This window comes from Quercus robur, chromosome 2 (genome assembly GCF_932294415.1).
Source record: "Quercus robur chromosome 2, dhQueRobu3.1, whole genome shotgun sequence".
NCBI classification, from domain to species: Eukaryota; Viridiplantae; Streptophyta; class Magnoliopsida; order Fagales; family Fagaceae; genus Quercus; species Quercus robur.
This window is the reverse complement of record NC_065535.1, coordinates 10720698-10748638: the sequence shown is the minus strand read 5'-3', so window position 1 is coordinate 10748638 and position 27941 is coordinate 10720698. Positions and strand designations below refer to the sequence as shown.

General features: G+C 36.2%; 3 protein-coding genes and 1 pseudogene across 3 annotated transcripts; 3 read left to right on the top strand and 1 right to left on the bottom strand.

Annotated features, from left to right (window-relative positions):
- Positions 1 to 1557: 1557 nt before the first annotated feature.
- LOC126712314 (pentatricopeptide repeat-containing protein At4g14050, mitochondrial-like) lies at positions 1558 to 3784 on the bottom strand. The gene has a single exon (XM_050411601.1). The coding sequence runs from the start codon at positions 3630 to 3632 to the stop codon at positions 1803 to 1805; it is 1830 nt and encodes a 609-aa protein (XP_050267558.1). The 5' UTR covers positions 3633 to 3784; the 3' UTR covers positions 1558 to 1802.
- Positions 3785 to 11360: 7576 nt separating this feature from the next.
- On the top strand, positions 11361 to 15807 carry LOC126694703 (uncharacterized). Its single transcript, XM_050391136.1, has 6 exons — positions 11361 to 11385; positions 12093 to 12156; positions 12324 to 14082; positions 14170 to 14511; positions 14606 to 15235; positions 15322 to 15807. Exons 1-6 carry the CDS (start codon positions 11361 to 11363, stop codon positions 15529 to 15531), a joined length of 3030 nt encoding a protein of 1009 aa, XP_050247093.1. The 3' UTR covers positions 15532 to 15807.
- Positions 15808 to 18413: 2606 nt separating this feature from the next.
- Positions 18414 to 19607, top strand: LOC126694702 (probable leucine-rich repeat receptor-like protein kinase At1g35710). Its single transcript, XM_050391120.1, has one exon. The coding sequence runs from the start codon at positions 18414 to 18416 to the stop codon at positions 19605 to 19607; it is 1194 nt and encodes a 397-aa protein (XP_050247077.1).
- A 693-nt stretch (positions 19608 to 20300) lies between these two features.
- Positions 20301 to 27941, top strand: part of LOC126694701 (MDIS1-interacting receptor like kinase 2-like) — an 83869-nt pseudogene continuing 76228 nt past the window's right edge.

Sequence of the window (27941 nt, the reverse complement as noted above, 5' to 3'; positions counted from 1 at the left end):
TTTAAAGAAAGTTTCAACTTATGGCATCTGCTTTATTATTAGACTAAGACACTAATAAGTTTTTGGTGTAGGCAGGGATTGAATCTCAGATCTCTTATTCAACTATCAAAGACTTTACCAATTGAGCTAACTGGAACCCATCTATCTACTTTAAATACTCCTACAACAGTCAGAAAACTGAAGACTAAGGGTGTGTTTGTTTGGAGGTAAAATAGGGTGGATGTAAAACTTTGGAGAGAAAATGGGAAGGAAATTTTTTTTGGAGTGTGTTTGGTTAGGTGAGGAGGAAGGAAAATAAATGATGAGGTCTAGGTGATTTCTCCTCGGGCCCACCAAAATGGAGAGAAAACTAAAGGGAGAAAATGAGGCTGCTTAATGGGCGAAAATGCCCATTTGTACTTGCACATGGGCAATTCGTCAAGCTCCTTTCTTTCTCTTTCTCTCTCTCTCTCTCTCTTTTTTTTTTTTTTTTTTTGTTTAACTAGACATGATTTTTTTTTTGGGAAATGATTTTTATTTTTAATAAATTGAGTAATTACTTTTTTTTTTTTTTTTGGTTGATTGTTTGTCACTTTTTTGTTTTAATTGAGCATCATTTTTTAACAAGAGGACATGAGTAAATTTATACTAATTCACTTTTTTCATTCCTTTACTTTTCCACTCTCAACCAAACAAAAATGAGAGAAATTATTTTTTTTTTATTCTCCCACTTTTCTACCCTCCCACAATTTTAGTTTGGAGGACGAATCATTTTGAAGGATTTTACCTTGCGTTTTTTCTATAACTTATTTATTAAAAAGAGAAATAAATTAAATAATTTCTTTAAAAGGCTAATATATCTGTTTATTTGTTGAAAGCCAAGAAAAAAAATGGGGAGAAAAAAGACCTAGCTAAAAAATGCCAAACTGACACTTCGTAAAACCTCAAGTAAGTTGGTATAATTTATGAAATTAAATATTTCTGAGTTTCCAAGTACCTCTCTCTTTTTTTTTTCTTTTTCTTTTTTTCCGGTAAATATTAATGGGAAGCAATTTATACTGGGTTGTATAAGAGTGATAATACAATAACGAACAAATTGCTTTTATCTTAATTCTTGAGGTCCTTAAATATCGAGATTTGATCAGTATTACAGCACATTGCTTGGTTATAGACTGATTCTGTTTTGAACAAGATAATTAGTGTCTTAGTCAGATCCAAAAGAGCAGCCTCTGTTGAGCCTTTAGCTTTACATTGTAAATGCCTAAATTCCATTAACAAATATGCTCCTTTACTTTGAAGGATCGACTATCCTCTAGGACCTCTAGTGACGTAGAGTTCAAGATCAATTAATAAACAACAAAGCATATGAAATTTCTCACAATGCTTCATATAAATTCTGCTTCATCAAGCCAGTGATACTCAATTCCATTATCGAAAGAGAGCAAAATTTAAAAGAGAAATCTCCCAAAAGCAAAAATAAAAGAAAACAATTCGTCAAGGAATACATATCCCTTGAAGTGGTAATGCAATACCCACAATTATAGGTAAACGTCAACCACTTTCCCCGTAAAGCCTATGTTTTCCTTGGCTTGGAGGTTGAAAATATGAGATCAATGTCATTTAAACCATTGGTGCTGACAACACAGGTTAGGCGATATGTGTTCCAATAAAATTAGCAAGCCTCAGAAATTAAAAAAACCAAAATGAAAGGAAAAGGCTAACTACAAGACGCTTGAATTAGCAGATTCAGACTTGAACCTATAATCAATAGATGGCAGACATATGAAAAACCAAAGGAAAAATTCCGACGCAGAGCCGCAAAATCACCAAAAATCATTGCATGAACACTTCCCGTCCTTGAAATGGTGATATCTATTGGCATCTCTGACAACAATTTCCCTCTTCATAATGGTGCTTATGAATTTTAAAACTGTGTGACAGTCTCCACAAACACGAAGATTCTTCACTACCCAAATAACTGTCCTCAGGACAGCCTTAAGCAACCCGTAGGCCACAGCCAACCTCTCACTATGCCAAAATAGTTGTCTTTCCTTCTCTTGCCACTCCATGTCATGTAAAACAGAACTTATATCTGGAACATAACCCCTTCTCCTCATCTCTGCATCCAACTTAAGCAAACCAAAAATCACATCCTTCATAGAATGAGCGGTCTCCCCAGCATAAAACACTTCGCTTTCCTTTCCCAATTCAATACAACTATAGCCTGGTTGCTTTTTAACTTCCATGAATGCCATCAACTTTCTCACCTTTGAAACCTTTTCCCACAATTCAGCTCTAGCATAAATATTAGACAACAGTATATATGTAGATGGATCTTCTGGTTCTAAACTTAATAGATGATCAGCAACCCTAATTCCCATTTCAATATTATTATGGGGCTTGCAGGCACTTAGTAAAGCTGCCCAAGTAGGTTCATCAGGCTTAAATGGCATTGCATTAATGAGATTCTCAGCCTCATCTAGCTGTCCTGACCGACTAAGAAGATCCAAGAAGCATGTGTAGTGCTGCAGAGAAGGATTAATCCCATAATCCTCCTTCATAGATTTGAATAGATAACGGCCTTTACTTACTAAGCCAACATGGCTACAAGCATAAATCAATCCAGCAAAGGTCACTTCATTTGGCTTTACTCCAGCATAAATCATCTCATCATAAATAGCCAATGCCTCCTTTGCTTGCCCATGCTGAGCTGTCCCAACGATTATAGAAGTCCAAGAAACTACATCTCTTCGTTGCATCCTACCAAAAATTTCCTTTGCAGCCAGAATATCACTACATTTGGCATACATATCTACAAGGGCATTACTTATAAATATGCAAGACTCATAACCAAGAGTGAAAACTAGGCCATGAATCTGCTTCCCAAGTTCCAGCACTGCTAGATTAGCACTTGCACCAACAATGCTTGAAAGAACTAGTGGATCAACTATGTTGACTCCTTCTCTTCGCATTTCAATAAATAAATAAAACGCATCAACCCCATTCCCACTCTGTACCAACCCTGAAATAAAGGCTGTCCATGAAAATAAATTCCTGACTGGTACCCTCTGAAACAGGTCACTAGCCTCCGATTTCCTCCCATGTCGAGCATACCCGGATATCATAGCAGTCCAAGAAACTGAATTTTTCAAAGAAATTGAATCGAAAACCCCACGTGCGTTATCAAGTAATCCACACTTGGCATACATATCAACTAAGGATGACTTGACAACATTGTCGTCACGAAATGGGGACAACACAAAGTGGGCATGCACTTGCTTGCCTTTCCTAATATCACCCAAGGTAGTACATGCCTTAACGAGGCTAGCAAGCACAAAATGGTCAGGTCCTAGCTCATCATCCTTGAGCATGGAGGGGAACATGGAAAGAGTTAGGTGGGGGAGGTTGGCCTGGTTGTGGGCAGTGAGAATGGAGGCCCATGAGACATGGTCTCTGTGGGGCATTTCGTCGAACAAGTGAAGGGCATCTTGAATGAGACCACATTTGCCGCACCCGTTTATGAGGGTGTTGAGCAATGGACCACAGTGCTCTAGGCCAGCTTTGATAATTTGGGCATGAAGGTTTTTGGCAGTAAGTGGGGTGTGGCGCCTCACACAAAGTTGGAGTTGATGGAGATAGTGAGAGATAAGCATTCATCACCGTTTTGGCCTAAATCTATCAGGTAAGGATTTCTGTTTTTGAGACGAACGTAAGTTAGCCAGAGTGGGCGGAGTCTCTGTTATATTAATGTACTACTAGCGCCAGTGAGTCTGTCTCTACTCCTTCTCCCTTCCCTTTCATCCTAACTGCCGCCATACAGGTCTATATATCACAACAACAAATGGGTTATACAGGGCCCAGGCTTTATTGACTTAAGTCAAGCCCATTTTTTTCTAACTTTTAATAATTAAAAAAAAAAAAAGGTCAAGCCCATGGCTGTCCCACCCATTAAGAATTTTTTACTTATAATTCTATTTCTTTTATGCGTATAATTTTATAGTTGAGGATGAATGATTTGAGCTTGGATCATTCTTTTGTATACACAGTTAACACCGACAATTTGAAAGCAAACCGTAGCCCAAACCAAGTAAGCATGGGCCTAAAGTGAGCATGGTGGACCCATGGGTCAGTAATAAACCCATGAAAGAACGAACTGGAACCACAGCTGGGAATTGTAGCCTAAAAACAGAGAAATTATAGAGTGCTCTGGTGAACCACGTCATTTATTCATCATTTCACTAAAAAATTTTCACTTGTTTAAAATTGTTGAGTCAATAATTAATTTCTATTTAAAAAAATTTTCTAACTAACAATTTTAAACATATGGAAGTTTTTTAGTGAAATGATAAACCACATCATTTACTATGTGAATCTGGCAAAAATTACAAAACAATCTACTTCTAGGAAAAAATTAGGCGCGTGGCATGCATTCAAAGTTATTTAGGAAGTTGGACTCTTTTAGAAAGTCGAGTTTGGCAAACTCGACTTTGGGCTGGAAAACAAACACTATAGTGGCGTTTTTTAGTGCCTATAGCAGCGTTTATAGAAAACGCCACTATAGGGTACCTATAGTGGCGTTTTTTACAAACGCCACTATAGTGTTTGTTTTCCAGCCCAAAGTCGAGTTTGGTAAACTCGACTTTCAAAAAGAGTCCAACTTACTAAATAACTTTAACAACACATGCCACGTGCCTAATTTTTTCCCAAAAATAGACTATTTCACAATTTTTCTCTGTGAATCTTATAATTTCTCCTAAAAAAGGGGAATAAATAGAGGGCCTCGAATAAGGTGCAAGAGAGAAGGATTTGAACGAGATTGCTTTGAAGCATAAGAAGAAGTGGATGCAAAGGTCCATAGAAGGATGGAACAGCCATGAAGGCCAAACCTCCCTATGAAAGAACCTAAGAGAGAAAGGGACGAAATGACACGATTTCATCAGAGCAAGAATGAGACCCCTCAAGAACGATCCACAGATTCCCAAAATAGGGAAGACATCATCCATGATGTAGCACTCCTTAGGTAAGGGTTGACTGTCCAAGGTTTAGGGAGAGGGTACGTATAGTTTGACTAGAGAAGATACCTTAAGAAATGGCAAACCAATCAGTGACTTTAATGGGTTTTTCAACCAAAGAAGCAGCGGCGACGCCACATTCATTTCAGGGTGTTCCCAGGAACACCCTGAACTGAAAAAAAAAACAAAATTTATATATAATAATTAAAATTTTTTTATTTGTTTATCCTTTAAAAAAAAAATTTAGGATCACCCTCAATCAAAGTTAGGAACACCCTAAAATTTTTTTTTATTTGTTCTACTTCCAAGCAAAAAAAAAATTGTAACAGAGCACACGGCAAGCCCACAGATTCTCAAAAAAAAAAACAACGGATGGCAAGCCCACGGCAAGCCAACAGATGGTAGCAAACCCAATAACCCACGGATTCTAAAAAAAAAAAAAAACCTTACCTAATATACTGAAATTAGATCGGGCCTCAAACACTTCACACTTCACAGACGCAACAACCAACCAAGGGAGTTAATTCCGTAGCGTATCGGCCGATACGATCGAAATTTTTCGTGCCGGTGGTTGGACCGGTACAGAAACTAGGCTGATTCGTACCGTCCTAAATACCGAGGTGTTTCAGCTTGTATCGGCTATTTCGGCGGATTCCGGTGCTTTTCGTCGATAACTTCATTCCGGACCAGTACAAATTGAAATGGGTTTCTAGAAATTTTTTGCTACGCCACTGTTAAACATTCATTCACCGATGAGATATTGACGTAGGTTGAGGCTTGAGCTCGTCGTCATTGCGTCATAGCTTCTTCATTTTTCTTCTCTCCCTCACTGTCTCTCTTTTTCTTTCAGCATTTCTTCTAGTCTGGGTTTCTAAAGAGAATGTTAACATAGAAACTCAAAATGACTTCTTCACTATTTCACTCCTAGTCCTACCTACTTTTGATTTAACCAAAGTTATTAATGGGCGGAGAAACCCAAGTGGTTTGCCTGCCACTTCTTTACTTTTTATTTTTTAATTTCTTAGAAAACCGTCTAGAGTTATTTTCATTTAGATTTTTAATTTTTTTACCACTCCTATTTAGTTTTAATTTTTTATTGGATAGTAAAATGGGCTAGACGTTAGCTTAAAATAATTTGAACATGCATAAAAAAGAGTAAAAATTTTAAGTATAATTGGCTTTATATTGGCTCTAGTCTTGTGATTGGGCCATGGGGCAGTGGGGCTTGTCTGTTGAATTGGGGGTGAATGGGGGCATGGGGCCAGGGTAAATGCACATGAGTATGTGGCTATGTGCTAGTGCAACAGTACAACTAATAATTAATAAACAATCATTTAATTAATCAATAATTAATTGGAGAAAGCAACTAATAAATAATAATTAATAATTTAATTAACCAATACATTATAAAAAACAAACAAACTAAATTATGTTACTATGTTAGGCTAAACAACAATTAATAATTTTATAATTAATGAAATAACAATATAATAAATTATAGTTTATAAAAGACAAACAAATTAATGAAACAACTAAAAAACAATAATTAATAATTTTATTAATATTATTGTTTATTCTTTTGCTAGAATTATGGACAAATATTTGATAAAAAAACCACGTGTCCAAAAAAAAAAAAATTATGAGAAAAATTTTTAGGAACACTCTAGAAAAAATTTCTAGAGTCGTCATTATTGCAAAAAGGCATCTATACCAGTTGCGAATAAGTAGCTCAAGACCTGTTAAGTCACTTTTGCCACCTAGAAGCTTCGCAATGTCATCCTCACGGTTCTACAGCGGGACCCATACCCACGGCACCCAATAATGTTGTATGACATGTTTAAGGGAAGAGTCTTCTATTACGGGAAATGACCAAGATACTTTAAAGGGGTTGGTTTGCTAGGAGAGCAAAACAAGAGTGAACGAGGCAAGAGACCGTGTAAAGGCAACCACCCTCCAAGAAGATGATGAAATAGTAATTTCCACCCTCCAAGCATGGGTATAAAAGGAGGTGATCATGCAAGGAAGAGGATCATCAACTCATAAACAAAAAAGCAACCCAGCTCACTCAAATAGAAATCTTAGCCTAGAACCATCAGTTGAGACATCATTCCTTTAATGTAAGGAGAAGAAAATACTTTTTGCGTACAATTAGATATTTGAGACAAGTCACATTGTTCCGAAGTCTGAAACCTACCTCACAAGTTTTGTGGAGCTCTGACCCCAATATACAAGGCTCCAGGAGATAGGGCCTAGGGCTTTATGACTCGATCCCTTCGTAGAAAGTCTGTAAAGTTCTGTGGCTTGAAATAATTGATATTTGCTGAGTAATATTGCTTTATAGCCTAACACACTATATTGTTTTTGCATATTTTTGCTGGTTGTTGGATTGTTTGCTTGCGCACAAGTTGGTCCAGCCAAATGGCCTCACTTGGTCGCTGTGGGACTAAGCCCATCTCTCTATACTATCAGTATCTCTATCTCGGCTCTAACAAGCCCAAGTTTTAGTAGATTCATAACTAGATTTAAGTAGGGCCTGAGTTTTTTCAAGTATCGAATATTCAAGTTCAGATTGACAATGCATATAAAATGTTCAAACTAGATTTGAGCTTGAGATAGTTCAAGAGCTTGAACTCGGCTTGGCTTGGCTTAATTCATTATTCAAGCTCAAACTCAGAGGCCGTTTGGATTCAGCGTTTTCCGCTGAATCCAAGCTGCGTTTTTCCTTTTTTTTTTTCTTTTTTTTTTTTTTCTTTTTTCCTCACTTCATGTGTTCCAGGGACAATAAATACTGTAGCGCACTGTAGCAGTACTGTAGCAACACTGTTTGTCACTGTTCACGTACTAAAAAATATTAAAAATGGGTCCCACGATACTTTTCACACATTTAAAAATTATTTTGCTTCAGTGTTTTCAGTTTTCAGTTTTCAGTTTCAGCAACAATAAGCTCAATCCAAACGGACCCTCAATATCAAGCTTTTGAGCTTGAGATCCAATATAAGTATATTATCAAGTCTATTTAGTTAGACATATGTTTCTAACCCCAATTAATTAAAGACGTAGTAAGATATGAGTTTATTTTTCAAGCCCATAAACTAGCTTAAGCACGACTTATATTTTATCAAGTCATATTGTTCACGAGTTTATTCATGAACAATATTTTTTTTCTTTTGACTCGGCTCGTTTATTAAACAATCTTAAAATTAAGGCTCAAGTTTAACTCATTTGTAAACAAACAAACAAACATAACGAGTTTTTTATTAAGTCAAGCTTAAGTTGTTTATGAATAGTTTAGTCCATTTACAATCCTAGATTTGGGCTTGGCTAAACAACAAAAAGGGCCCACAATATCATGAAGTATCACTTGAGGTGCTTGAAGAATCCAAATCTTTTGTCTCATTTTTTCTGTTCCATTTTATACTTTATCAATAAAAATATGTCACATATCTATCTATTTAATTAAATTCTATTGACGTTTCTTATTTCAACTACCTAAAATAAAATATAAAATAAAAAACCCAACAACTCCTCACCACCCCCACCCCCACCGCCAACCTTCGCCGACGCCAACAAGTGACAACATGAATATTGCTGGTCACGGCCAACCACCCGTTGCCTGAATTACTTCTCTATTTTCACTCTTCTACTTCCCCATTTTTATACTATGATTAAAACCCAGTTTCTTTTTTGATTTGTCTTTGGTTGATTCGATGATTTGGTTTCTCTTTGTTGTTATGATTTGAGATTTTGGCTTGAGTTTGAAACTTTGAAACATGGGTTTCGGCAAGGCTGGGTAATTTCTCAAATAGATTCTCTGTCTATACTCGACCTCCATATTTTAATTTTTTCTAGTGAAATATCATTACCTTTTCTCTCGTTTGACTATTGTTTTGATTACTAGTTTCTCGAGGCAAAGATGGTAAAAATTGATTGATATAATGTGTAATTAAGCAGTTACAGAATAGCTCTTAGAATTGGTGGGGTTACCCAATGCCAAGGTTCTTTCATTAATCATTATCAATACTTTTTTTTTTTTTTTTGCCAAGAAAGACACAGGCTCCCTTCTTCGTTCTTTGCAGCAGCTATGCTCCATTCCAGACTGAAATACTCTTAGAACCTTTAATTTAACGAAAATACCCTCGAAATATCCAAAATACCCCAAACCCCTATTTTGGTAATTTTAGAGGCTTCGGGTGTATTTTGTTCATCTTATAGGATTAGTGGTATGTTGGTCATTTTAGATATTTTGAGGGGTATTTTGGTCATTTTATAGGTTTAGATGTATTTTGGTAGTTTTAGGGGTTTCAGGGTATTTTTGGTAATTTTAGAGGTTTCAGGTTGTTTGTGGCCATTTTAGAGATTTTGGGTTTATTTGGGCCATTTCAAAGGTTTAGGGGTATTTTTGTCACTTTATAGGTTTGAGGGTATTTTGGTCATTTTTTAAGTTTCATGGGTATTTTAGTAATTTTTTAGGTTTAGGGGGTATTTTGGTCATTTTATAGTTTCTAGATTATTTTGATCAATTTTGAGGCTTCGGGGTTATTTTGGCCATTTTTTAGGTTTCGAGGGTATTTTTGTCATTTTTTAGGTTTCGGGGATATTTTGGTCATTTTTTAGATTTTGGGGTTATTTTGGTCATTTTTTAGGCTTTGGGGATATTTTGCCCATTTTTTAGGTTTTAGAGGGGTTTTGGTAATTTTTAGGTTTTGGGGGTATTTCGGTGATTTTTAGGTTTTAGGGGTATTTTGGTCATTTTTTGGATTTTAGGGGTATTTTGGTAATTTTTAGGTTTCGGGGGTATTTTGGTAACTTTTTGGGTGTCGGGGGTATTTTGGTCATTTTTTGGGTTTCAGGGGGTATTTTGGTCTTTTTTTGGATTTCAGGGGTATTTTGGTAATTTTTAGGTTTCAGGGGTATTTTGGTAATTTTTTGGGTGTCGGGGGTATTTTGGTCATTTTTTGGGTTTCAGAGGTATTTTGGTAATTTTTTGGGTTTTGAGGGTATTTTGGTAATTTTTAGGTTTTGGGGGGTATTTTGGTCATTTTGTAGGTTTTAGAGTTATTTTGGTAATTTTTAGGTTTTGGGGGTATTTTGGTCATTTTTTGGGTTTTAGGGGTATTTTGGTAATTTTTAGGTTTCGAGGGTATTTTGGTCATTTTTTGGAGTTCGGAGGTATTTTGGTAATTTTTTTGGGTTTGGAGGGTATTTTGGTAATTTTTAGGTTTTGGGGGGTATTTTGGTCATTTTTTGGGTTGAGGGGGCATTTTGGTCATTTTTTGGGTTGTGGAGTTATTTTGGTAATTTTTAGGTTTTGGGGGTATTTTGGTAATTTTTAGATTTCGAGGGTATTTTGGTCATTTTTTGGGGTTCGGAGGTATTTTGGTCATTCTTTGGGTTTTGGGGGGTATTTTGGTAATTTTTAGGTTTTTGAGGTATTTTGGTAATTTTCAGGTTTGGGGAGTATTTTGGTCAATTTTATGGTTTTGGGGGTATTTTGGTCATTTTTAGGTTTTGAGAGTATTTTGGTCATTTTATTGGGTTTTGGGGGGTATTTTGGTAATTTTTAGGTTTTGGGGGTATTTTGGTAATTTTTTAAGTTTAAGGGGTATTTTGGTCTTTTTTTTAGGTTTTAGGGGTATTTTGTTTATTTTTAGGTTTAGGTGTTATTTTGGTCATTTTTTAGGTTGAGGGGGTATTTTGGTAATTTTAGTGTTTTAGGGCATTTTAGAGTTGGGTCATTTGTAGAAATGATAGTTGGATCATAATTGGATCAATTGGGTACCCAATTAAAACCCAATAAACATTAATGTTAATTGGGTTTAATTGGGTTAATACCCATTTAACCCAATTAATAATTGGGTAGGTTTGGGTCTAATTTAAGTGGGTGGGTTTGGGTGGACAAATGGGTTTGGGTTGATTTTGCCACCCCTAATTCCAGTACTTATGGCTGGAGGAATAGAGTCGTGGAGGTTAAGGCCTGAAAATAATGGCGTCGGTGGCTGGCCAGGACTAGCAATATTGATCGCATTAGTGGCCAGTGCCGGGAAGGTTGATGGTGGGGAGGTATTGGATTTTTTAATTTTATTTTGGGTAGTTGAAATAGATTTAATAAAAGAGATGGTCGTGTTTTTATTTGACAGAGCTTAAAATACAACAGAAAAAATTATGAGAAAAGATTTGGGGTTGGACTGTAGCTAGAGGTGCAAGTTCTTAACAATTGCCTGATAATTTTTTATAGGCGAAAATCACATTTTGGTCCCTACATTTTGACCCGATTCCCGTTTTCGTCCCTAAGTTTTTTTTTTACCGCTTTTAGTCCCTCTCCAGAAAAGCGGTTCCATTTTAGTCCCTACCGTTACTTCATAAACGGATATGGCTAATGTGGCAAACGGCATTGGTAGTCAATAATAAAATAATCTCTACAGTACCACTGTTAGTTACTCCCGCCCATTCCTAGTCACTTGCCACTCACGTGAGATGAGATCTAACGGCGAACAAAACCCCAAATCAGTCAGATGAGATCTAACGGCGAACTTGCTGAAAATCCCTAATCTCTTACCTTACCTTACCCGTTGCTCATCACAAGATCACAAGACCGATCAAAGAACCCACAAATCGGCAAGCACAAAAATCCCACAAATCGGCAAGCTTCAGTGTGTTTGTGTGTGCTGAGCAGATTGCGAAGGTCGTATTTCTCTCCAACTCTCTCTCTCTTATGTTATGAATGCCATTTTAAGTGCTGGGTAATCGTTTTGGGTTTGAATCGCAGTTGTTGGGTTTTGAGAATTTGGGAATTTTGAGATGTTGTGTTTTGTTATTGCTCTGGAATTTCAATCTATCTTTGTTTCTCTCTCTCTCGTTGTGTCTCACTTTCACTCGCTCTCTTCCTCTCTCCCTTTATAGCTTTTGTAGTGGACATAATACTGACCATGATAGTGGAATATTGTTTGGTTGTTGTGTGTTGCTTTTGTTATTTGCGTCTCCCTTTATAGCTTTTGTTTTACTTTTGTTTATCAGGGACCACATTATCAGGGACCACATTACTGACTGTATTTTTGTTGGCAATTGCATTGTTTGTCTGTACTATGTGTCATTGTTTATCAGGGACCACTATATTGACCTTTGATAAACCATGGAATCTTTGTGTTGGTATTTGCACTGATTGTCTGTATTGTGTCTTGCTTTTCAAGAAGTGGCTGGGTCCCTGTGATCCCTTTGTCGGTATTATATGCTTTTTTATTTGTTTATTAGCCTAACAAAGTATTATTAATATCTGTTTTCATTTTCATTCTGTTTTCATTTTCATTCTGTTTTCTTCCCGTGACTTGCATGCAGGATGAATGAGCTTTTTACTCTGCATGTCCACCATGGTGGGCATTTCATGTGGAACCCTCAAGCGTATGTGGGAGGGACAATTGATATAGTGGATAACTGTGACCCAGATAGGTGGTCAAAAGTAGAGATTGAGAGTATATGTAGGGATTTTGGCTACTCTGAAGTAGATAAGCTATGGTATAAAATGCCTGGTGTGGACCCAGAGCGGTCAAATTTCCATCAGGTGGTTGATGATGATGCTGCTATGTTCATGACTGACTTGGTGAAGGGATATGGGGAGATTCATGTCTTTGTGGAGCATCCAGTGCATGAACCAGTTGAGTTACCAGTGGAGGATTTTGATCCCTTAGCTGCTGCATTACCTGGTAGTGAAGTAGAAGGTGTAGGTGTAGAGGTTTTTGCTAGTGACAGAGTGCTTCAAAATGATAATGAAGAGTACAGACCTGATTTTTCACAATTTGGAGGCCATGATGATGCTGAATTTGTTAATGAGGAAGTTTGTGCTAGGAGGGCTGGCAAAGCACCAGTTGTTGATGACCAAGTTGAGGAGAGTAGTGAGGGCAGTGATGGTGCATACTTGGGCAGTGAGGGTAGTGAGGGCAGTGAGGATGAGAGGAGTGACTTAGAAGAAGAGGCAGAGGCAGAGGCAGAGCCAGAACCAGAAGTGCAACCAATGAATATTGGTGAAGATAGTCCTGATAGTTGGGACAATCAAGCTGAAAATGCTGAGGTTGAAGCAGGACAAATGGGTGGTGGTGTCATGAATTCTGACTATGAGAGTGAGGAGTTGCTTAGCCTTGATGAATCATCATCAGGCAGTGAGGGTGGTGATGATTCAAGTGATGATGACATCCCTGTTGTTGAGGTTGACAATTCTATTAGGAGCAGCAAATATCCAATCTTTAGGCCAGTAGCCAAAGCTGAGAACCTTAGGTTTGAAAAGGATATGTTGTTCATCTCAGCTAAACAATTTAAAGATGCCTTAACTGATTATGCAGTCCATGGTGGGTGGGGTATAAAATTTGTAAAAAATGACTTGGTGAGAGTGAGAGCCCGATGCCAGCCAGGGTGCAATTTTGTTGCCTACCTTGCAAAGGTGCCAAGGGAGAAGAGTTTTAGATTGAAAACACTGAACATGGAACACACATGCAGCAGAAGCTATAGAAATCCAAGGTGCACAGCATCATACATTGGGAAGAAGTTAGTGAAGAGGGTTAGGAGACAGCCTGGCATAAAGTTTAAGGATATTCAGGAGGCTGTGCATGAGAAGTATGTGGTTGACATAAGTGCAGGCAAGGCAAGTAGGGCTAGAGAGAGAGCTCAAGATGCTGTTGATGGGACCCACACTGCACAGTTCAACCAACTATGGGAGTACTGTGATGAGTTGAGAAGGTGCAGTCCTGAGAGCACAATATTGATGAAGGTGCATACTTATGAGGATGGTGATTTGGCAGCTGAGCATGGATTGGCAACCGGGCTGCCATATTTTGAAAGAATGTACATCTGCCTTGAAGGTTGCAAGAAGGGCTTCTTGGCAGGGTGCAGGCCAATCATTGGTCTAGATGCATGCCATCTGAAGACCAAGACAGGTGGTCAGCTGATGTGTGCTGTTGGTAGAGATCCCAATGATGAATACTTCCCATTCGCATATGCAGTAGTAGAGGCTGAAACAAAGGACAGTTGGACCTGGTTTCTTAATTTATTGCTTGCTGACATAGGAGATGACAAGCAATGGGTGTTCATATCTGACCAGCAGAAGGTATGATGGTAGCTTTATTGCTTGTTGAATTATTTGTAGTTAATGGTAGCTTCATTGCTTGCTGAATTAAATGATTGTGCTTTGCAGGGGTTGGTGAACACCTTTGTTGACAATTGGCCACAGTACGAGCACAGGATCTGCTGCAGACATTTATACCAAAATTTGAGGAAAAATCATCCTGGTGTCATTATTAGAGACCTTTTTTGGAAAGCAGCCAAGGCTACCTATCGGCAAGCATTTGAGAGGGTAATGAATGAGCTAAAAGAGGTGGATGAAGATGCATTCAAATGGCTGCAATCTCAGTCAACAACTATTTGGGCTAGGCACATGTTCAAAAGTGATGGGCAGAGTGACACGGTCTTGAACAACATGTGTGAAAGCTTCAACAGCACGATAGTTAAGTTCAGGAGCAAACCTATAATCACCATGGTATGCATAATTCTCCCTTTCATGTGCATTATGATCCATAGACCTATGTAATTCATGAATGATTAATTCTCCCTTTCTCTCTATGTGCTTGCAGCTTGAGTGTATTAGGCTATATCTGATGACTAGATTTCAAGCAAACAGAGAAATGATTACGAAGGTGGAATCTGAGTTGTGTCCTAAGATAAGGAAGAGGCTGTACAAGGAGAAGTTGGCATGCAGCAAGTGGATAGCATGTTGGGCTGGTCGTATGAAGTTTGAAGTGAAGAATGGGCTTGAGAGTTTCATTGTGGACTTGGAAGAGAAGAAATGCAGCTGTAGGAGGTGGGACATAGTTGGCATACCATGTTGCCATGCCATTTCTTGCATATTTTTCAACAGAGAAGATGCTGAAAAGTATGTCAATGCTTGCTACAAAAGGACTACCTACATTGATTGCTATGAACCCATTATAGAGCCCATCAATGGCCAGAATATGTGGGGTCCTACTGGACTGCCACCTGTGCAACCCCCTATCAAGAGGAGACCTCCTGGCAGGCCTAAGAAGAAGAGGGCACTGGAGCCTGATGAATCTAGAAGTCACAGAAAAAAAAGAGGCCTAGGCATCTCAAAACAATGCAAGTTATGTGGGAAATTAGGACACAACAAGAGGAGCTGCAAGGGAGAAGTAGGAGGGAACTCCTCCTTGCCTGGTAGTGCATCCCAAGCCAGTGGGACCACTAGAAGGGTAAGTATACACTTTGACTTAAATATCCTCATTGTTTTGTTTTTCAGTTGGCAAACTATTAATTGTTATTGTGCTTATGCTTGCAGGCAGCCAAGGATGCTCAGCCAACAGTACACAGGGCACAACCAAGCTCTAATGATGATGTGACCACAAGTGCACCTCCAACCCCCACTGATAACCAGTCCAATCGAAGACCAAAAAAACAGAGGAAGAGAAGTGCAGTCACTACTGAAACCTTGAATGCAACTGGGAATGCAGCAAGATATATGGCAGCAATGAGATCTGCTAAAAGATAGCAAACTGAAGCAGGACCTTTTTTTTGTTGTGCTATATGTTGAAGCACTCTTCATATATTTATGTAACTGCTAGAACAATTGGCATATGTTTATGGGCTGACCAAATCCTTTTTTGTATGAATGTGCTTTGTCACATATTTTGTAATTATTGTGGTACACCAAAAACTACCATTGGTGTTAAATATTTTGTAATTATTGTGGTACACCAAAAACTACCATTGGTGTTAAATATTTTGTAATTATTCTCCCATTGTTATGATGATTCAGCTTCCATTATTCAGATTTGCTTTGCTGGTTTTTAGCTTTGGTTTTTAAAATGCTTAAACTCAAATTTGCTGATTTTTAGCTATTTGCTGGTTTTTAGCTTTGTTGGGCAGTTTGGTGATTATGCAGACTTGGTGAGCATTGGAGTTTAATGTGCTGGGAGTAGCCACTTTAATGTGTAATGATGTATGAATAAATGTGTAATGATGTATGAATAAAGAGCTGCTGGTTTGGTAAGTTATGCAGAAACTATGCAGGTTTGGTAAATTATGCAGGTTTAATACATAAAGAGAATTTTGCAGCCATTCAAAATTGCAGGCTGCTGCTGGTTTCCATTCAAAATTGCAGTGTCAAATTGACAGTTGATGCACAGTTAATATCACAAGCACAAACACTTAACAATAATGTAATAAATTGGTACACAAATCATAGATTAATTAAAAAGACCATATTCCATTGCTAAAGTCTTGGATTGCAAAGAGAATTATACCAAAAAATCAGGCCTTTTCCCACTACTACAAACAACACATTCCAACACAAATTATGGCCTTTTTCCACTAGTACATACACCAAAATTCAGGCCTTTTGCCACTAATACATACAACAAAATTCAGGCATTTTTCCACTAACACCTACCCACCTAATGACCCATTCCCCCCCACCTATTTAGCCAACCAGAAGAAGCATCAAACAAAGTAGCATCCCACTTATCACCAGAGACAGCCCCAAGCAAATGAGCAGCCTCTTCTCTCTCTTCCTGTAGCCTACAATTTGAGCTTCAAGGGTCAAAATCCGTTGCCTCTGCTCCGGAATCAGCACCTTCCCACGCTCGCAGATTTCATCATCAAGCCACTGAAAAAATTTACACTTGCGTCCAACCTGACACCCAAGGACCAGATAAATGATGTTAAATGAACAACCAAAATCATGAAAAACAGTAACAAATAGTATTAGCAAATACTACCTTACCAGAAACTAAAATAGTATTAGCACAATGTTCTTGTATTAGCACAATGTTCTTGTATTAGCACAATTTATATTGTCAGCAACAAGCTGAGTTTTTTTTTTTTTCCTTAAATTTTTTAAAATTTTTATTTATTTAAGAAAAGAAATTCTGGGTTAGACTTAGACTAAAGGGGATTGCAAGATTGAAGCAAGATTGAAACGAAAATGAACCTGAAGTGCTTCCAAAGTTAAAAACCCAGAAATTTAAAAACATTACAAAGAGAGATACTACCTTACCCAGTAATTTGGACAACCGTAGAACCTTCTTCCAGGGTTGTCAGATGTCCACGAAACGACCACAACGGGTCTCTCCGAGCAGAAGCATCGGGCTGGGCCCCTTTTCCTCAAGCTTCCACTCGATGACATCGAGCTTGAATCCATGGAAAGCAGTTGATTTGAAGGTGTTTTTGAGTTCGTGACTGGTGAGGGACTTCAATCCGTGTGGTGACTGATGAGCGAGGAGCTCAGGAAATTTGGGGGTTAGGGATTTCTATTTGGGTGATTTGGGGTTTTGCTTGGTTAGGGACGGTCACGTGAGTGGCAAGTGACTAGGAATGGGCGGGAGTAACTAACAGTGGTACTGTAGAGATTATTTTATTATTGACTACCAATGCCGTTTGCCACATCAGCCATATCCGTTTATGAAGTAACGGTAGGGACTAAAATGGAACCGCTTTTCTGGAGAGGGACTAAAAGCGGTAAAAAAAAAACTTAGGGACGAAAACGGAAATCGGGTCAAAATGTAGGGACCAAAATGTGATTTTCGCCTTTTTTATATTATTTTGACTACTTTTTTTTTTTTTTTTTAATGTTAATGGTACAACTTATAAGGTTCTTAACAACTGCGGACCGCCTAATAATTTTTTATATTTTTTTTACTACTTTTTTTAATGCTTGCGTTTTATTGACTTTTATTTGGGCGTTTAAAAATGCCACTATGATACATAAATTATTCCATAATTTTTTTGTTATGTCTTTAATATAGCAAATTGTGAGTAATTAGCTATTATTTACATATAAATTTTTTTTTTTTTTTACTAATTACATTTTGCTACATCTCAATTGTGACAAAAAGTTATGAAAATTTATGCCATCTTAGACTTTTCCTAACATTATTGAGTTGAGAGTACCAAGGTCGTTAACAATTAGTTTACTATGGTAGCAATATTCATGATTTTTACCACAATTTGTGTATGTGGCAAGTTAAAAGTGATGGAAAATTTGGTAGATCCGTATAAGTCTACAATTTCACCACCCATAAGTCACCACGTGAAAAGATCGTGACAAAGTTGAAAAAACTAGTTGTAGTATCATACTTCTCTAACAACTATATACTCCCTCAAAAAAAAAAAAAAAAAGTAGTCTATATATATATATTGACTACTTGTTCAGTGCTTGCGGTTTTAATGTTTTATTGACTTAAATTAAGAAACACTAATATGAGAAATTAGTAGATCACTTGGCAGACACTGGCTATAAATGCAACAAAAACTTAGGCTTTATTGACTACATAACCATACTACATAACCATAATGCCATTCGTTCTCTGATCACCCAATTCGTTTCTGCGTGGTCTCTAGCAACATTTTACATCCTCCCAACTTATAAAAGCCATGGTGTCCTTAGTAGAGAAACCGGTTCCCAATTGCAGTAGTGTTCTAATTCGAGTGTTGCTCACCACTATCATTATCATTCTTGTGTTGGCTCCTTCCCAATTTGCTATTTCTTCTTCCTTTGCAACTTCACCTCCCAATATGGCGACAATGATGGGGAGAGAAGCAGAGGCTCTTCTGGAATGGAAAGCCAGCCTTGACAACCAAAGCCAATTTCATTTATCTTCATGGGTTGGAAACATCACTTGCCATTGGGTTGGAATAGCTTGCAACAACTTTAGCAGCATCTCTCATATCAACCTCCCAGATTATGCTTTAAAAGGTACCCTCCACACTTTGAGCTTCTCATCCTTACACAGTCTCATTAGTCTTAATCACAGCGACAACTTACTCTACGGTACCATTCCTTCACACTTGGGCAACCTTTCTAAGCTAATCTACCTTGATTTATCTGGCAATCATCATCTCTCAGGAAGAATTTCATCTGAATTATGCCAACTAACAAGCCTTCACATATTAAATCTCCATGATAATAACATCACTGGATCCATTCCTTATCAACTTGGAAAGCTACATTTGCTCAATGAGCTAATTTTGTCTAGTAACGGTCTCACAGGTTCAATCCCTGTGTCAATTGGAAACTTGAGCAACTTAATCATTCTATTTATTTATGATAACAATCTTTCCGGGTCCATTCCTCATCAACTCAGAAATCTAACATCTTTTAGGATGCTCTTTTTGTACAATAACATCCTCACGGGCTCGACACCTGCATGTTTTGGAAATTTGGGCAACTTAACCCTTTTAGAGCTTTGTGCAAACAAACTTGCTGGATCCATTTGTCATGAAATTAGGATGTTGGGATCTCTTGCTTGGCTTAATTTTGCTGAAAACAATCTCTCAGGTTTAATTCCTACTTCTATAGGAAACTTAGGCAACCTGAGTTTTTTCTACCACAGCAACCACAAACTTTCTGGACCCATACCTCAAGAAATTGGAAAGTTGGAAGCTCTTCTTGACTTGGGTCTGTTTAGTAACAATCTTTCTGGCCCAATCCCTACTTCTATAGGAAACCTGACCAATCTATCTATATTATCCCTTGCTGAAAACAATCTTTGGGGACCTATCACATCCTCTATAGGGAACATGAAGGATCTCACAGTCTTGGAAAGCTCAAACTTCTTACTAGTCTAATGTTGTTCACAAATGAGCTTAATGGCTCCTCCCCTTTCGAATTTAATAATCTTACATATCTGGAGCATTTGGGATTGGAGGAAAACATGTTGTCAGGCTATCTTCCACGAAATATCTGTAATGGTGGATCCCTTCAAAACTTCACAGCATATGACAATTGTTTCATACGTTCCATTCCAATAAGTTTAAGAAATTGCACCAGCTTAGTACGAGTGAGGCTCGAGAAAAACCTGTTAACAGGAAATTTATCAGAAGACCTTAGCATTTACCCAGATTTGATGTATATCGATTTGAGTTATAGCAATTTCTATGGAGAACTTTCTCAAAAGTGGGGGTAGTACCAAAGTCTAGAAAACTTAAAAATCTCTAATAACAAAATTTCTGGTGTGATACCTCCTCAGCTTGGAAGATCCACCAAGCTACACTTACTTGATTTCTCCATCAATCATCTAGTTGGGCAGATTCCAAAGGAATTAGGAAAGTTGACGTCATTGTTTCTCCTTAATTTGGGTGATAATCAACTTTCAGGCAGTATTCCATTGGAAATTGGAATGCTATCTAATCTGCAATTTCTTATTCTCTAAACCAACAATTTAACAGGATCGATTCCCGAACAAATACAAGGGTGCATAACATTATTGAACTTGAACTTGAGTAAATATAAAATTAAGGGATTGTTCCCACTGAGATTGGCAACATGCAGTTTCTTCAAATGCTTGATTTAAGTGAGAATTTGTTGATTGGAAAAATACCACCACAACTTGGAGAATTGCGAAGCTTAGAAACATTGAATCTCTCCCATAATGAGCTATCTGGTTCCATTCCAGCCACTTTTGGGGAAATGTCAAGCTTGACCAATGTTGATATATCATACAATTGCTTGGAAGGTCCTCTACCCAATAATAAAGCCTTCAATGAGGCCCCATATGGAGCATTAATAAATAATAAAGATTTGTGTGGTAATGCCTCTAGCTTGAAGGCATGCTCGTCTTCCACTACTCGGAGCAAGAATCTTGGTGAGAAATGGCGAAATAAAGTTGTGATTTTCTTTATTGTTCCTATCTTGGGCACAATGGTTCTCTCATTGATTGTAGTTGGGATTCTCTATGCTTTTCTCAAGCAATTGAGGTTGAGGAACAAGCTCAACAATCCAAGAGAAGCACAAAATGGTAATATGTTTTCAATCTAGAGCTATAATGGGAAAATGGTGTATGAAAGAATCATTGAAGCAACAAAGGAATTTGACTTCAAATATTGTGTTGGAGTGGGAGGGTGTGGAAGTGTCTAAAAAAGCTAAGCTGTAGCTGGGTCAAGTTGTTGCTATGATAAAACTTCATCCGATATAGGATAACGGGATTGCCAATGCAAAGGCTTTCAAAAATGAGATTTGTGCTCTGCTAGAAACCAAGCATCGCAATCTGGTAAAGCTTTATGGCTTTTGCTCACATCCACGACATTCATGCTTGGTTTATGAGTTCTTAGAAGGGGGAAGCCTAAAAGAGTTGCTGTGCAATAAAGAAGAGGTTGTTAATTTTGAATGGATCAAAAGGGCAAATATTGTCAAAAGAGTGGCTGATGCTTTATCCTATATGCATCACGATTGCTCGCCCCCCATAGCTCATCGAGACATATCTAGCAAGAACATCTTGTTGGATTCAGAATATGTTGCTCACATCTTAGATTTTGGCAAAGCTAGGCTTTTGAAGCTTAACCCATCCAATTGGACTTCACCTGCTGGAACATTCGGTTACATGGCTCCAGGTTTTGTTTTTTTTCTTTATCGGCATGCTTATCCTTCTTTGAAATACTTTTTCTAGTTCATTTGATGTAGTGCCAATCATAATGCATAGTGGTAACATTGGATTTTTTATTATTTTAATTTCACTATAATCTATGTCGTAGCCATTTCATTATCCTTTTTTTTTGGTTGACTAACGTGAGGGAAAATATAAGGATCATGGTTCGCCTTAAATATTTCAATGTTTCGATTATAGCTTAGAGATCAATTTATGAATACCTTACAACATTTCCGATATGAAGTGATATATCAAACTAGATTGAAAAATTAATCTAGTGAAAGAAAAAAGATTGAAAAATTAATAATTCCCTGAAACAATAGGGAAGTCTCAAAATTTTTCAGAGGAGACAAGTTAAATTGTCACACACAATATATGGGCAAAAATGGCCCATTACCATCAATTTTCAAAATAATTTGCCCAGAAACACTGTTTCCAAACTATATAGCAATATACCACTTTTTTAGGTACTCGAGCTTGGCAAGCTCGAGTACCATGTTTTTTTAATCCACTATCGCCCCATATTCAAGGAGCCCTATAGTGGCGTTTTTAAGCCCTATAGTGACGTTTTCGGGCCAAAAAACGCCACTATAGGGCCCCTTGAACCTGTTATGGGGACTTATAAAAAAATTTTGTAGGAAAACGCCGCTATAGTGCCCAAAAACGTCACTATAGGGCTTAAAAACGCCACTATAGGGCCCCTTGAACCTGTTATGGGGACTTATAAAAAAAATTTTGCAGGAAAACGCCGCTATAGGGCCCGAAAACGTCACTATAGGGCTTAAAAACGCCACTATAGGGCTCCTTGAATATGGGGCAACAGTGGATTAAAAAACATGGTACTCGAGCTTGGCAAACTCGAGTACCTAAAAAAGTGGTATATGCCTATATAGTTTGGAAACAGTGTTTCTGGGCAAATTATTTTGAAAATTGATGGTAATGGGCCATTTTTGCCCAATATATGTGCATGTATGTGTGTCATTAATACTTACTAGATGATATCCCACGCGATACACGGACTACTTTACAATTTTATTTGAAATCATTTTTATGTATATTAAAATCTACATATAATACTTAATACTTTTTTTTTTTTTTGGTATAATATTTATATTTGCCCACAATATTGTTAATTTTGAAACTTGATTTTCTTAATTTATATTTTCTTAAAAAAAATTGTATAACACTATAAGATTATTATATATTATAATATTTACTGTTAAAAATAGATTTTATTTTTCAAACTGATTAAATGATTTTGAAATCTACAAATAGGAATTTAAAGTACGTAATACTTTTATATCCTAAAATTACATAAATTTTAGCAACCTATCAAACACTTTCTCAACCACTCTATTCTCACAACCAAATATAGAGACCTTGATCACAAACACCCAATTAATTATCTCAATGAAATTAAGGAAATCATTTGTAAGTATCAACATAAAGAGAACGTGATTAAACAAAGAGAAATTTGCTAAAAACACATTCATTTATCAAAATTCAATCGTCTTTAGTTGGGTTTTCGTATCCTTAAAAAAAAAAGCAAAAAACACTTTTAAATCACCATTGATTTTTGTTTTTATCACTATGGCTCATACCGCACAAAATAGCAGTAAAATAAACTTACAAAGAAACCTACAAATTATGAATTCTAACACAAAATTTTATAATAAAAAAATAGCTAACTTCATAAATAATCAATTAGAACGTTTCTTTTTCTTTTCTTTTTTTAGTTCTAAAAAAATACATTTATAACTTTCCCAAACCAAAATTTCAAACACCCAAAGACTCCAAGCAAATCATAATCTTCACAAAATCTACAATGTCTGATTTCAACATCAAAACCGTAAGCTACCATCACTGAATAAAAAACGCAAGTCCCCTTCCTTGGTCATAGCCTACTCATACGGGTTACGATCAAATGATACAACAACGTTGGAGTTATGTAAGTGTCATTGAAAGGTTGAAAGTAAATGATATCATTTTTTGTCTAAGCATATTTTAGATGGGATGGTATGAAAGGCTATGGACATGTGTATATAAAGGAGTAGAAGTGAAAAGGATGAATGGAAATGCAAGGAGGTTTTTGTGTGTGTGAGAGATGAAAAGTCTTGAAACATTGAACTAAATAAAACAAATAGTAGTCTTAAAATATTGAATAATAATGTAACAAAAATAGTCTTGAAACATTGAATCAAAGGAAATAAAGAGTCTCTACTTTTAAATTTGTTCTTATCTCTAATGTGGTTTAAGGGTATTTCAATTCTTTTCATAGAGTGCGCCACACGGCAGAACCTCATGCTCTCTCACATGAGGTCTCTGCTTTTATATATACTAGTCGCAGACCCACGCTATGCGTGGGAAACTAAGAATATTATTAATGATCATTTTATGGTTTAGATCTTAAAAGAAATTATTCCATTGCAATGACCATCATCAACCTTTTCAACAAACAAAGCAAAAACCATTAAAAAATAAAAACAAAAATAAATAAATAAAAAATAGTAAAACACATAGATTCGCCACTGCACCTTAATGAGGAAAAAAAAATAGGAACCTTCTTAAACTATTTACCCAAAAATCTTTGCTACTTTTATAACTTAATATATTAGGTTACTAATTCAAGAAAAACATTTGCACTTGCACAACAACACAAGCACATGCTATGCACAAAGTGGAAGATCATATAAGAGTGAACAAAGTCATATGGTGTTTAAATAAGAAAACAAACAGGAGAATTCAAAATTTACCGATTCAATATCATAGGATTACTGCTTTGTGTCAAAATTAAAAGAAAAAAAAAATCCTTTTGCTTTCCAAAAGCAAAGAAAAAGTCTTTGAAAAATCTATTGTTTAAAACACCAAAAAAAAAAAAAAAGTGAGGTTTTTTCAAATTGAGATTACCCAAAAACCATTTAGTCCCCAAAAAGGGAGGGGAAGACTAATTTAGTAATTAAGAAATCATATCAACTTTAATGGGGAAGACTAATTTAGTAATTAATATCATTGCCCAATTTTCTTCACACTTAGCTGAAAAACCCTTCACTGGGGGATGCAAAGGAAAAAAAAAATTATGATTGCAAAAACTGTAAAGATGTTCACCTGCAAATATCATAATGATCAAAATAAATAATACCCATTATACAAAATTTAACATTTAAATAAATAAATAAGCAACGCCTAGTGTTGCATTCAAGTCTTAAAGGTGTAATTTCTGATGTGGTCCATGTGGATACCTGAAGTGAATCATTGAATATACTGTTTTCTGATTCTTTGAAACCGTAAAAGATAGGAAGAACAAAAAGAGGAGACAGGAAATTAACTTTTAGGGGGGGGAGGGGTGGAACATAAAATTAGTCGACTAACTTTTCACTATAAAATCTAAAATAGTAATGTACATACAATTTATAATCAATATACAAGTTAAGTAGTTTATAATTCAATATATGCTACAAAATGTGTATCTAATTAAAATTAAACAATCATGAGACAAAATTGACAAAAAGATTTAATATCTTTAATCAACTATGAAATGGGCAAAGTATAATGACTAAGATGATAAAAAAAAATTAAAATAAAAAAACTAATAATTTAAAAACAATCATTCAAACTTCAATGAATAAAATTCATCTAATAAAATACAAGTACAACCAAATACATGTTATATTATTTTTATCTATAAATTAATTAAATGATAAATAGAAGTAAATTTTAATCGGGTACATTTATAAATTATAATGTTATATGATATGTTGATTAATTTAAAAACAAATAAATATATGAAAATGAAAGAATGAAAAAAAAAAAGAAAAAAAAGAAGAAGAAAAGAAGAATACCTCTGTACCTAGGAAAGTGGGAATGCTTGAATATGCTTCACAATCAAAGGGCCTACACGGCTACAGCAAACACAATTGCTTTTGTAGAAAAAATTTTAACCATACACGGGGTGGTTGTCTCTAGTTTGCTGCAATATCTATTCACTGTTCACACAAAACAGAAGCTTTGTTACACTTTACATTGTAAATGACTAAACATAGAGGAGTAAAACAGGAAAAAGAAAGAAAAAGAGGAAGGCAGAGTTGAGCTGTTGAGAGAATGAGAGCTGAGTCGCCATGCTAGAGATAGAAGCAATCAGACAAGAAAGCGAGAGAGAGAGAGAGAGGGAGGGAGAGTTACTTGTGTAGAAAAATGTTTGCAACTATGTGGTGATATGCGGCGCCTCCAGCCTTCAATCGGGCAAGTAAGCCCTAGAAGTGTTAAAATAGCTGTGCATCTCAAAATTCTGAATGTCTAATTATCTATTTATCATTAATTAGATTAGAAAGCCAAAGGTCTGAAGTTTTGTAACTATCTTTGGAAGAAAGAGAGGTTGGCGTTAGCAAGCTAAAGGGCTGAAGTTTTGAAACCATGAAACACAGGTAGAGGAAAAGGATGGGAGACAGAAAGGATTGCCGTTAAAGAGTAAAGACCATTCAGATTGGGTTTGGGTTTTATGGACTGGTGGACGTACAGCATTAACGTAAGAATTTTCTTTTATTAGTATTTTAAAATTTAGGAAAAGTATTTTAAAATTGTAGGAAAAATTAAGGAAAAAGAATGGTAATGACATGGTTGTTGACGTGGCTCAATGTGAGCGTGGTAATAACATGATTGTTGACGTGACTCAATGTGAGCGTAGTAACATTAAATATTATGTTTCAGCTTTTAATAATAATAATTGGTGGACGTACAGCATTAACGTAAGAATTTTCTTTTTAGTAGTATTTTAAAATTTAGGAAAAGTATTTTAAAATTATAGGAAAAATTAAGGAAAAAGAATGGTAATGACATGGTTGTTGACGTGGCTCAATGTGAGTATAGTAACATTAAATGTTATGTTTCAGCTTTTAATAATAATAATAATAATATAGATATATTGATTATTATTATTTGGGTAAATTTTAAAATTGGTTCTTATTTTTTACGTCATATTTCAATTTGATCTTTAACATTTTAATTGTGTCAATTTGATTTCTAACATTTTTAATGTCATATTAATTTAATACATGTCGTTATTCCTTGGATGAAAAAAGTTAATGTGTCAAACGGAACAGTAAAAATTTATTTTTTATGTCACATCTGCTGCGGACTATATTGCCGTGTCAATTTAAAAAAAAAAATTAAAAAATTAAAACTGAGACACAGGATCTCTCTCTCTCTCTCTCTCTGCACCAACCAAGGACTAACCTTAAAGTATATATTTCATTAAACCTTATTTTTGTCTTCATTCTCCCAGTTAGACAGAGAGTACAGGCAACCCAAGGACTCCCTGGTAAGCCACAAACTATTCATTAGACAGATGTTAACAACACGCTAGATCTGCAACATGTAAAAGTCTTGCAATAAATCCAACTAAGAAACTAAACCCCTTATCTATTTCATATGAACCAATTGCTTTTCCTTTCTAAAACTTAGATTTTAACTACAGCTGCTTTACAAATCAAGGATGAATTTTTTTTTCCTTAAATCTTTAACCTTTATATGTAAAACCTAATACAGCCCTAATAAAAAATAAAAACCAAATCAAACCCATATGCAGATATGCTAACGTTATCAAAATCCCATCTAAAAAATGATACACAACCCAGATGTGGACATAATAAGATAAATAGCAAGTAGGCCTAACACGAAGCCCAAAACCATGGTGGACCGAATTGGGAGCTACCATTGGGAAGAAGGGAATCAAAGACAGCGAGCTTATTAACTACCTCAAACCTTGTAACATTGTTCAAGCGTCTAGGACTCGATGAAGTTGATCTCATTGCACTCTCAAGTAAATTTGGCCTTTTAAATGTAACACACTATCATGATAAATTATCAATTGTTTTAAAAACTTAATCATTGAATGATTACTCAGCTTTCACATTTCTTTTTCTTTTCTTTTTTTGTTGCTAAGTACACATTGACTATTATTACATTGCAGGGGGACATACAATTGGTATGGCAAGGTGTGTGACATTCAAGCAAAGGCTGTACAACCAAAATGGAAACAATCAACCTGATCAGAGTCTTGACAACGGCTACTACTATAATTTGAAATCAGTTTGTCCTAAATCAGGTGGTGACAATAACATCTCTCCCTTGGACTTTGCCTCCCCAGCAAAATTCGACAACACATATTTCAAGCTCATCCTGTGGGGAAAAGGGCTCCTCACTTCAGATGAAGTGCTTTTCACAGGAAGTGCTGGGACTACTATGCAATTGGTTAAGAGATATGCTGAGGATGAGAGCCTATTCTTCGACCAGTTTGCTAAGTCTATGGTCAAGATGGGAAACATAAGTCCTCTCACTGGTTTTAAGGGTGAAGTTAGGAAGAACTGTCGCCGAGTTGATTGAGCAACTAATTATCTACTTAAAACGGTTAAAACTGTTTGATTTATAATGCTTTTATGTTGTGTTGATTGACTTCTAATTCTGGTGAAGCTATGTGATGTTTGATTATTGTTTGTAATGTAAGCGAGAGCTTTTAATAGTACCACGCTGGGGAGCTTTGTGT